Source organism: Taudactylus pleione, unplaced genomic scaffold (genome assembly GCF_031769625.1).
Source record: "Taudactylus pleione unplaced genomic scaffold, aTauple2 ptg000487l, whole genome shotgun sequence".
Classification (NCBI taxonomy): Eukaryota; Metazoa; Chordata; class Amphibia; order Anura; family Myobatrachidae; genus Taudactylus; species Taudactylus pleione.
In genome coordinates, this window is record NW_028284889.1 from 3,452,176 (window position 1) to 3,465,000 (window position 12,825).

Here is a 12,825-nt window from a genome sequence, read left to right on the forward strand (position 1 = left end):
TGTCAGTAGGCAATTTGGAGGCCCCTGTACAAACTGGCTCTATTTTACCTGAGTTGCCCCCCCTCCAGTGTGTACTCCGAAAGAGTGTTGAGTGCAGCCGGGAACCTTGTCAGCGAAAGGCATAGGAGGTTGCTTCCACAAAATGTGGAGAAGATGATGTTCATAAAAATGAATTATCAACTCTTCCAGGGAGACCAGCCTCCAGAACGTACAGAGGGACCTGTGGTGGTGGATTCCAGCGGGGACGAATTAATACTCTGTGAGGGATGAGGATGTACACAACACTGAAGAGGGTGAGGAATCGGTGAATGAGGAGGATTAGGACGACATCTTGCCTCCGTAGAGCCAGTTTGTGCAGGGACAGATTAATTGCCAGCTTGTTTTGTGGGGGCCCAAACGAACCAATCATTTCAGCCACAGTCGTGTGGCAGACCCTGGCGCTGAAATGATTGGTTTGTTAAAGTGTGCATGTCCTGTTTATACAACATAAGGGTGGGTGGGAGGGCCCAAGGACAATTCCATCTTGCACCTCTTTTTTTTCTTTGCATTATGTAGTGTTTGCGGCCTAGTTTTTCAAACTGCCATCCTGTCTGCCACTGCAGTGTCACTCCTAGATGGGCCACGTGTCTGTGCCGCCCACTCGTGTCGCTTAGCATAGTCATCCATCTACCTCGGTGCAACCTTTTGGACATAAAAACACTATTGTGAGGTGTTCAGAATAGACTGGAAATGAGTGGAAATTAAGGTTTTTGAGGTTAATAATAGCATAGGAGCAGAAAAATCAACACATTCTGTGATTTTAGCTGTTTTTATGCTTTTTTTTAAAAAAATACAGAACCAAAACACAAAACCTAGAACCCAAAACACCGAAGGGTGGTTTTGGCAAAACCAATCCAGATCCAAAACCAAAACACGAAAAGTGGCCGGTGCACACCCCTAATATTTATAATATAGTGTTTGATTAGATACATTAAACACTGTCCACAACAATATTGTTGAAATTGGAGGTGGGGAAGGTGTTTTCATATTGTTGGAATTGAAATACAGTAGCACATACTCTAAACTGCCAGGATAATTAACCACCTGTTTGTAAATCTTTCTTTCTATGTTATGTCTTGTAACTCACTTGGAAAATGTATTCCATTGGAAATTAGAGAAAACCCAACTAGTATTTGAAAGGATTCCTAAACCCCTTTCTTCAGTGCATTATTACTTGTCATACTGTATGTTGGTACATTGGTGGGAAGGGTGCAAGTGGGGGCAGAGTGACAACTTCTGAATCCTTATTTTCCTATTGTCACAGCGGCTGCACCGTATAGTTGCCAAGAGGAGCCCTGGTGCCTGCAGATTCAAGCCAATTGGAGTTGCTTGGTATTTTTCTTTGTGCTGGCCAGCCTCTCAAATGAAGGCTTTAATGGGTTAGCTCAGGTTACAGATTGTACTGTGGTGTTAAACTACATTGTTTTTATTTATAGAATTATTCCATTCGTGAAGTTTACATCGCATACACATATTCATTGCTTCAATATGATCTCTAGTGATAGACTAAGGTTACTGTATATTAAACTGTTAAAATGAAACTTATTGCTTCACAAAAGTTTCCATGAAGTACCATGGTGCTTTACAGTAATGACAGAGTATTTATCAAATGCTGATTTTGTTCAGAATTTAAAATCTCCAAACTCTCCAGTCTATTAAAAAAAAAAATATATATTTATTTTCTGTTAAGGCAATGATATCCCGCTGAGCAAAATCTTTGGTTTTCCATTTATTTGAATACACCAGTGATTTTCAACCTTTTCAACTCGCGGCACACCAAACAAAATTTGAAAATTGCTAAGGCACACCCATCAGTGCCCCACGGCAAAAAAACCCCACACACATTGTCCCCCATGGGGAAAAAAACGCACGCATTGGCCCCCGTGGGGAAAAACACACACATTGCCCCCCCACAGAAAAAAAAGCACTTTCACATTGCCGGAACAGGAAAAACTAATACACTTTGGCCCCCACAGAATAACAAACACACACAATTGCCACCACAAATAAAAATATAAAACACATTGGCCCCCACAAAAAAAATAAATAACATTGGCTGTCCCACAAATGAAAAGAAAACAGTCACATTGCTCCCCACAGAATAAAAAATATCAATTTGCTCCCCACAGAAAAAATCACATTGCTCCCCACAGAGAAAAAACAAAAAAAAATCTACTTGGCTACCACAGAAAATATAAAATCGCACGCATTGGCTACCTGTCAGTAGCTGAGAAGGCTCACTGTCATCCTTTGTCATGTCCCTCATCGGCTGGGGTTGACCAGTTGCACTCAGTGACTGAGCACACATTGCAGAACTGGGAGCAGCTGGTGGGCATGCAGGCGGGCAACGTGGCGTGCGTGACCTATGATAACACACTGCTGTGTCTCCATAGGACATGGCCTGGGCACATCTGAGCCTCCCAGAAGGGCTCAGCACTGCCCAGGCCTGAGCACAGGTAAAGTGGGCTCCGACTGTGCTGACCCCGCGGCACACTTGACAACCACTCACAGTGGTTCAAAAACGCTGGAATAGGCAATTAATTGGTAAACTTCAGCCAATCACAAGCAGTGATTACATGCAGGCCACTTGTAATTGGCTGAGCAGGTACTGAACTTCAGCTCCTTAGATTATAATTATGCTATTGTCAAAGCCGTTAATTACTATTGTGGTACTCTTTACAGTGTTCCTTAATTGACCAGCCTTTCTGGTGCTTGTAGCTTTACATGTCCAGCAAGCTCTGGCAACCAGGTTGTCCATTCAGCTAATGGCTCTTAGGGTTTGCTAGAATTTGTAGTTCCACAAGAGTATTGATCACGTTTTTTTTCTACTTTGTATAAGCGGTTTTATATTCCCATTCATTTCAATTGACAATACATTTCTTTGAGCTTTCTGTACTCATTGAAATTAATGAGTTCTTATATATTTGTAAATCATTCTTAAATAGATTCCCCTGTTTAAATAAAACAGAAATTAATGATTCCTGTGACTTTGAGGTGAATTTGATTGTACTTTGAGTTGTTGAAATTCCGAGGTTCTTCTATACGATCATTGATACAACAGGTTTGACATGAACAGTTGGCTGTAAATAGAAGCAAAATGTATCGGGGTCCAGTCCTTTTAAAGCTTTTGTATATGTAGTTTCTTGTAAGTGTTTATTTGAAGTCTTACAATATTTTATTATTAAATAAGAGGTGTGGTTTCTTACTTGTTAATCTAAGCTCATGTATCTACATATTTTTGTTTTCTTACAGCGAATTAGTCCCTTCCTATGATTCAACTACTTTTGTTCTGGAAAACTTCAGGTAATGTTTTCTCTATTGCATGTGCTGATGTTTTGTTAACGAATTAGTAAAATGAACATTTCTAAAAGTGTTTATTATCCTATAGCATATATTTAATGTTTCAGCAAACCTGTTACATTGATTTAAAATTACATGTGTTTTTGTTTAATGTATAGAATTTTAAAGCATAGCTTACTACTTTTTTTGGACCACATCTGGTTACATCTGAATTCTACAAAAAAATAAAACTTTGTTCTACCAGAAGAGAGATTTATCTTTTCAGCAGTGTTTTAGCGACCATTCCACCTCAAGACCCAAGCATTCGCTTAGGGAAATGTCTGTCCCATTTATCCAATTGCCCAATTAATAAGGTCTCTTGGTATGTATCCAATAAACTAGCAGGTTAACCATTCAGATAGGTTTATTTATTTGCTAAAAAGTACTATCTGCAATACACTACGTGTCTTCACATATAATACAGTTACATGTATTAATTTCATCGTTGCTACGTCTAAAATTATTAGTTTTTATCACAGCTTAATCAAATAGATAATGAGAAACTAATATGTCCTAATGCATTATAGCAAGGCATTATGTATATACTAAGTCACTGTAAATAGTGAGTGGAAGTATTAGTGCTGCTCCATGTAACTCCTATGAATCCCTGCAGTAGCACTCCTCTAATCTGTTGATGGCGAGTGCAGAACAAGCTTACTGCATTCTGATATTTTGGACAGTCTGTCCTCAACTTCAGTATTAGTAATAGCAACACAGCATCCTCCTGGATCTTTTAATCAGAAGTAAAGTCAAAAGGCATGGCTGTGAATAGATGGCATTTATGTCATTATATACAGACGAATGGACACTCAGCAAGATTCACTGCTATTCTTTAGTTTCTTAACTAGAGTATTTCAAATAGGTTTTGTTTGATACAAATAAGAAAAAAAGGTTCACTCTGAGACTCAACAGCTCCCCGATGTAAGTGTGTGTACGTATAGATAGATATAGTGAGAGATATACCTATAGACTGGGATATATCTATGTTATATATAGCGCCAACATTACTTTTGCTTTCTTTACTTGGTAGTGCAAACTAACCTTTTCCTTTACAGCAGGCATGGGGAACCTCAGGCCCGAGGGCTGTATAAAGCCCATGGAATAATTTGGTCTGGCAGGCTGAGCTTTTTCGTCTGGCTAGCATGGTGCCTAGAATGGCACTCTGAAGCCAGAATCTATGCAGCAATGTCACCTGGAGTGTCTTTAGGACGCTTCAGACGGTTCACACTGCTGCAGTTACAGCTCCCTGGAGCATCTTGAGGATGCTGCGGGCATTGCTGTAATCACCGGTGATTGTGGCCCCACACGTAGGGGGCACGGCCTGTACAGGGCCCGAAAATGTTTTATATATATATAATGTGTGTGTGTGTGTTTTATTTATGTTAGACCAGGTTTAGCCATGTGAAACTGCTAAACCCGTCTTAGGGCGCCCTAACCATGTTTTTCTCGCACATTTGTGCTCACAACCTCCTAAGGGTGTGAACAGAATCATCACGGTTTATAGGAGGGAGCCAGCCACTCACTCGGCTGTACAACCCTGAGACAAAAGGCTTGGTTCGATGTCTGAGAAGAAATCTCTTTATGACACACCTCTCCTTAGGAAGTGTGCTAAAAGATGTGTATGCCCCCTGGTTAGTTCTCTCTGCCTGGCAAGGAGTACTTTATCAGACCGATTGCATTTGAGCTAAGGTTTTGCCGGATTTATGGTTTAAATACAAAATAAAAATCATATATGCCATGTATAATTGCAAAATACTGCTATTAAGCTTAAATGATAACTCTACACAAAGCTAAACATTTCATTTTAGTGGCGTTCAAGGAGTTGAGCTTAAAAATAAGTCCCACTTTGGCTGCTTAGTCCACTATGCTTCCTGATGGCTCTTTATAGTCCATTGAAACTGATTTGTTTAGAGTTAGTTTATGGCTTGATAAAGAGGTCATTGTAAATAAAATAAAGTTTCCATTTTAGGACATTATCTTTTGGCATGTTCGATCTTAAATAGAATCTGTGAAATATTAATATTGTATAGAATGTTTGGTGCCGCCTGGCTAAAGTGATGGGGTTTCCCTACCAGCTATTAGAAGCAGCTTTTAGTCATTAGTGTAACCTGTAATCTGTATCTGATAAACTGAAGATGCAGTATCTGTTAAATAAGGGCATTTTAAAATTTTTGTTTTACAATTGATTTCCCAGATTTAAAAATTTGATCCCTGAATCACACGACCATTGATGACAGTTTTGTAACTTTTCCTATTCTTTTCTTTTCAGCACTTTACGGCAACGCGCAGACCCTGTATACAGTCCACCTTTACAAGTATCGGGCCTCTGTTGGAGATTAAAAGTGTACCCTGTGAGTTACCTCATTGTGATTAGTTGTAGTAGGGACATGGTACGATAAGCAGTTTTATTCATTTTGAAAGAGTCCCTGGCAAAATTTACATATATGTGTAAAAGTTACAAACTGAAGACGTACGTGTGATTTTGCATTCTAATCAACAGAACTGTTCTTAAACCTTTTCAAATGATTCAGCATAGGGTTTCTCCATAGTCTGATATAGCTGGCGACAGAACAAGAGCTTGGAATAGCTGAATGACAAATTAATGTAAATGAAAATATCACATTTTGTTGACATAGCCACATATATATATATATATATATATATATATATATATATATATATATATATGTGATACTTGGGGTTAATTAGCTCGGTAGACTGGGGTCAGTGGTACAGTGAGTAGGTGCAGAATCAGAGTCCACAAGTAGCATTCCAGTTAAATAAACATAAGTGCTGCTTTACTTCCAGCATGTGAAATCAGGAAACAGAAAAATAATGAACAAGCTTAGCCCTTGTTTGGGGCACAAGCTCACTTCTTGAACCCTCTCTACAGAAGCAGCTACTCTGCATGAAAGTCTCTCTCAGTCTCTGAGATTGGTGGTCCTTCCTGCCACATGCAGGACTGGACACTGGCCTCCTGGCCTGGCATAGCTTCCTTAGCTTGTTGGCTGCCGCCTCTCACAGTCTGGCCTGCTTCCTTGCAGGTTCCTAGCTCAGTCCCAGAGTTGGATAGCCTTCCCTGTATCTCACAGGTCTAGGCTCAGGCCTCCTGGCCCTCACTGGCTTGCTAGCACAGTGAGCACTGTCTGACTGGTCTGCCTCAGTCCTCCCTGGACTGAGTTCACTCGGCAGCCCTTACACCTCTTCCCAGAATCCTACTCCTCTCTGTGTGGGTGCATCTCTCCTGCCCCACACAAAATCTGCTGCTCACCAGTGCCATCTCTGGTGATACTGCATATATATATATATATATATATATATATATATATATATATATATATATGTATACGTATATGTATATATATATGTATATATATGTATACGTATATGTATATATATATGTATATATATATATATGTATATGTATTTATATATACGTATATATATATATACACGTATATACGTGAACAACAATGGACCGGCACTTCGATATACGAGCAGCAGCTACTTGGTTGCCTTCAGTGAAAAATAACACTAGAGAAACAAAAAACTGCGGCACTCCAAGATTGGTGATATAAGAGAAGCTGTATTATAGCCGACGTTTCAAAGCCTTCAGGCTTTTTTATCAAGGCACATATAGGTTGCAGTTTGACTGTTTAAGGGTGTGGACAGCTGTCTTTTATACAGTTAAACAGTTCAAACATGTGCCACTAATACAGGTAATGAGTGGAGGATAGATGAGCTTCCTAAAAAAAGAAGCAACAGCAAAGTGCAACAACTTGCACAATCAGTGGTTGTCCAAATACTTTTTTGCCCCACTGTATGTATGCATATGTGTATATATACAGTCAGGTCCATAAATATTGGGACATTGACAGAATTTTTAGATTTTGGCTTCTATTCACCACCACAATGGTTTTGAAATGAAACAAACAAGATCTGCGACACTTCCGGTTTTCGTTCCACCGCAATTGGAAATCACCGGTGGATGCGTTCCACGTACTGAAAGTGAGGTAATCTACTCCTCAAAGCCCGTGATCAGGTGCAGCTAGGCTACCCACACATGAAAAACGTGGTGAACCCCATGGAACGCATACAAGGAACACTATATGCTCTCCAAAATAGAACGATTACTCATGATATATAAACAATGGCAGGTAATGCACAAAGCATCCAGGGTTTAACGGAGGCTCATAAAAGCTAACAAATAGCGGAAAATATAGAAAAAATAGAAAAAACTATAAACACAATATTTGTAAAATCCCTGATCTTCCCCCTAAATCAAGAATTTATGAACACAGTATATATACAATATCTAAAGGCACAATAAAACATAAAGAAAATCATACACCAAATAACTAAATTATGCTTGATCAAATAAACAAAAACATAAAAAACCCAGCAAGGGTCTACCGAAACTCCAAAGAATTACAAAAAAATTAAAGGCTATGCAACTGTCGGCAGACCAAGGTCCTGGGCGCCCACAACCTAGTTGTCATTAGTGCAAAAAAATATTCAAATGGTTGTATTCGTTCAATCCACTTGGGGATACTGTGTCGAGTCTATGGATCCATCTGGCTTCCTTTCTCAGGAGGATCAAACCACGGTCACCACCCCCTTTTCAGTGGCGGTACCCTGTCAATCATGTATTTTAAAGTTGTCATCTGATGTTTCATGCACAAAAAGTGTGACCCCACTGGTTTGTTAGTATTCCCCTTCTCATAAGCCAGTCTGATGTCAGACCGATGCTGTGTCATTCTCTCACAAATTTTAGTATGAGGGGTATATAGGGAGACTCCATACACTATGTTGCCTAATAGTGTAGTAATTAAAGTAAATTAACTTATGCTCAAAAGGTAAATATTGTGCGTACCAAAGAATAAACAAATTAAAGCTTATCTGATGTCCAGGTAAATATTTCTACGGTCAGGAAACATGTACTGACAAACTTTTTCAGGATTTTTCCAAGGGACAGAACTGCTGTTCAAACCTTAAAATTCAAAAGCTCAAATCTTGCCCATAGAAAAGCAATATAGTGTAGTATTTTGTTATGTAAACAATATCAACAGTAGACATACATAAATCTGCGTACCAGATAATGCATAGAATAATGCATATAAAGGTATCACTCCTCCGTGTTCCTGGTCATAAACAACAAGCGTCCGGCTTCATACACAACAAATGGTAGACCTGCCCAGTGTCTTCTTGATATATGAACCAAAAGTTTGTGCTCCTTACACTAGCAGCTCTGCACTCTTGTGTACAGTCTCCTGGTTTCCCTCCATTTCCATTTCATGCCAAACCCAATGAAATGGATATATATATATATATATATATATATATATATGTATATATATAGTTCCCAATTATGCCGACACTCTCAATACTCGTTAATCTGCTCCGGTGCCCGTCCAACGATAGAGACAATATGCAAAGTGAAAAGACGGCACTCAGAGACTGTCACACAAGCAATTTTAGTATATTTTAAGGTGACACATCAGGCAACGTTTCAGGGTGCAATCCCTTTCCTCAAGCCCACACCACAGATACAAACAATACATACATGCATACCGACAGGTAAGTATCCTACCCCTAAACCTAACCCTCCCTGCAGCCTAACCCTCAGCTCTTCATTGGTGGTATAGGTAAGTTTAGTCTGAAGATGACTGCTTTTTACCTGTTTTTGCAGTCATCGTCCAATTTCACTAACTGGCCTCCAGTAATTCCAGAAGTTATCAGTTTGCTTAGGTTGCGGGGCAAATGGCTGGATATTGTCTACTTTGGCCACAATGAGTCTGACCATATTGTGCAGTGTGATGTCAGCTTTACCATTGATGTGCTGTTTGATTAAAATTAATGAAATGTTTTATGTTGTATAAAAGTTTACATTTGTTATCAGGAGCGTAGGGAGGGTGGTTCCAGTGGATCGCAAGCTCCAGGCGCCAAAGGTGTCCAGAGGCGCCTGGGGCCATTGCATTCCCGCTACAGGGGGCCCGGCTGATGGGCTCCACCACAGGGGGCCCGGCTGATGGGCCCCACTACAGGGGGCCCGACTTAAGGGGTACTACTACAGGAGCTGACTGGAGTGATACGGAGGAAGGCTGGAAAGCTGGGGCAGGAGGATGGAGAGACGGGAAAGTAGGCAGAATATATTTATCCCTCCATGCTCCACTTTGTTGCTGTCCCCATATCTTTACTTCTCCTTATTTTAATCCCATATGGACCCGCCTCCTCCCTGGAATACTTGATGGGGGGGGGCGGCGCCAAAGCACGTATGTGCTTCGGGCGCCCTGGCTACACGCTACACCTCTGCGTGTTATGTAACGTTTATTACCATATCTGCTTATACAAAGGGTGGTTATACCATTATCACGCTATACACCTGATGCCATTTTGACCAAGAGTAGAATCAAACTTATGCCAGCTGAAATACATACAAACAATTAAACCAAGTATAGTGCTCCACTGTTTCCAAATGGGGCTAAATCTTTGTATCTATCTGGAACTACAGGAAGTCTTTCTTTTTCAATGTGACTCAACAGAAAGAAAAATTTTTTATAGTACAATCTGTAGGCAAACTAGAAAAAGGATAAGGAATATCATCATATTGTATATTAAGATACTGATTCATAATTTTAGACATCACGTAAACTGATCAATAAGATATAAGGCATGATTTATATTTCCGTACTGCCACAACAGCCTATATACTAGTTTATGCTAATGCAAGACTTCTCTCATGAAGTCTTGCATTAGCATAGACTCTGCCAAACATCCAAACATTTGCCAAACATCCCTGTATTCCTCCCACTGTTTTTCCGTTTGCATCCGCAGCATCCACTCCATGAAGGGTGTAATTATCTGTCTGAGGCAGGCGTTCCATCTCTGTCCGTATGCATTCCCACTAGATGGAACAGTTCTGTGCGTCCACTTGGACTTCGCCAGTTACCTCCCATTTCATGAGGAGTGGTCCTATGAATCTGTCTGTACTTGCGATCTCTGTCCATGTGTGTATGCCTAATTCGGCATATGCGCAGTTGTCAATTTCTTTTTACATGATTTTCCATGTCTAGCCACATTATTAGTCTTATGTATATAGGCAGAAACAGTGACTAATCTTTAATGTCTTTGCTACTTTTTTCTAATATCTGCTTTTGGGAGACTTTTTTGAGAGAACTCTCAAATTATGAACGACTTGGCAAGACAATGGGGGAGATGTACGAAGCTGAGAAGCGGTATCAGCGCACGTTATGTGTGCTGATAACGCTTCTTCCAAATGTATGATCGGGGGGTTTGGCAGTAAATTACGGGTGCTATGCAGCCTGGGTCATGTAAGAACGGTCATATCGCCTGACCGTTCCACCCGTCATCGCCATCAATCAATGAATGGGTATTTAAACACTACCAGTAATTCACAAATGCATTCGCTTATACTCCTGAGGAAGCTGGGGGATAATACACCAGCGAAACCCATTTAGAGGGCTGTTCCTGTAAATTCCCTACTTACTGGATGCACTTGGACTTTTCATACAACCTCCTTGGCAAGGATTGCGGCGCCATTAGGAACCTGGATGTTTCCATATTACTACACCGTATGAATGGCAGTAAGGATGCCACAAGGAACTTTTGGAGCACATTCCATAGACTGGTAATCTCTAACGCTGCTTATTACTTTGGACACTAAGGAGGGAGTCCTATCCCAGTACACATTATTTGGGAATTGCTAGTATTTGCAAGATTTGCTTTTCAACTTGTTTTCATTCCTTGATATAAAAATGTGAACTCATTGATGCACTATGTGTAATGTTTTTAGCTTATCACGTATTTATATTTTCTATTATTGAATTAATTGTATCTGGATTCTTAATTGTCAAACTGTCTATCTTAGTCCATTATATCAGTTAATTTATTATTGTGATATTTGGGAACTTTGAGCGCTGGTTCTTTTACTTTATATATTTTCTCACTATTTCTGTGGGGACTGACTATCCCTTTACCAGCTACTTGATTGATAGCGCATCAGTACTTCTCTATCATTCATTATCTGTACTAATTTGTCTATCACTGTGTTGCAAGATAGAGGGGTCTATGGTGCAATTTTAGCAAACCTTATTAATGACACATCTGTGCATATGAACTGGGGGGTTTCTGGGATGACCTTAATAACCGGATCCTGTTATTTATTATGTATTATTTTTTTTTTAATGCTGATGTTTTTTTATTCCTTTTTTTTTTAAAGCCCTTTATTGTCCACTTTGAGTTAAAACTGAAAATATAAAATGTAACTTTTCTCTGGCTACAGTTTTTTTTTTTCTGCTAATTTAATTCTTTACTTCTTCCATTAGGTGGAGGCATAATCAGTCTACTCCTTCAAGTAGCCTTCAACTCCTGTGCTTGGATTTTAAATATTTTCGTATGCAAGCTATTCAGTCATCTCATAATTTAGCTTTTTGGGATATTATTTAACCATAATTTGAAGGAACTGGCTACCCGAAGGATAAGATTGATGATGCCATTCAACAAATGAAAGAAATAGATGGAAACATTGATTATATTGTAAAACTAGAGAAAGAAAAGAAGAAACCTATACTTCCAGTTGTTACCCGTATGTTTTACATTGGAGGATTTCTTAATTTTTCTCTATGGCGGAATAACTTATCTGACTAAAGTGTTTACAGAGAGAAATTGGATATCAAATGATGAGCAGAAGTTGATCTCTTGTAAGTAGATTCTAGAAGGAGAGAGTGTTGGCTATTTCAAGTAAAAAAGAGGTGTCAGCATATATAAATGTCTCTTGATTTGAGGTAGAGTGACAGGATTGGTTATATATCTTATTGATAGCTTTGCGGGGTGGCCAGAAAAAGGAGAAGAATGTTGCCACATTATCTGTTCCTTAAGGTGCCTATGATTAATTATTCCAGTAAGTGGATTGTACACAGCTTGTCTGAGAAAACTAGGTCTTCACATTGCACTGTGAAAAATGTTTCTCTTCTTTTTTTTTTTATTCACAATGAGGAAAGATTTATTCCTATTTTCCAAACAGTGAAGCACTGGACATGGTTTCGTTGATTTGTTTTTATTAACATTGTTGACATTTAATATCTATTTCTAATAAAAATAAAATTGCATAACCAATGTTCCAATTTTAAAAGCATGTATTACTTTTAAAGGATGGAAATGGAGTGGTGAGGGGCTACTATTTATCCGTCTTCCTGGAACTTTCTGCGGGACTGCCTGAAACGTCAAAGTATGTATCCCCAATTTTTTTACACTCGACTGATAAGTGATAATTATCTGCTCTGTAGATACCCCTATGTAACTATGCTGTACCGTCATTGCTTACTTGGTGGTTTTGTTCTACTTTCCAGCTATATTTATTGTGCTACAGGTTGAGTCTCCCATATCCAAATATTCCAAAATACAGAATATTCCGAAATATGAAAGTTT

At 39.3% G+C, this 12,825-nt stretch overlaps 1 protein-coding gene across 1 annotated transcript in view; it reads left to right on the forward strand.

Moving 5' to 3' along the window:
* Positions 1–12,825, forward strand: part of TRIM37 (tripartite motif containing 37) — a 211,563-nt gene that overhangs the window by 97,602 nt on the left and 101,136 nt on the right. The window contains 3 exon segments of the mRNA XM_088449534.1: positions 3,292–3,342; positions 5,648–5,729; positions 12,549–12,625. Of these exon segments, the coding sequence (XP_088305660.1) occupies positions 3,292–3,342; positions 5,648–5,729; positions 12,549–12,625 (210 nt within the window).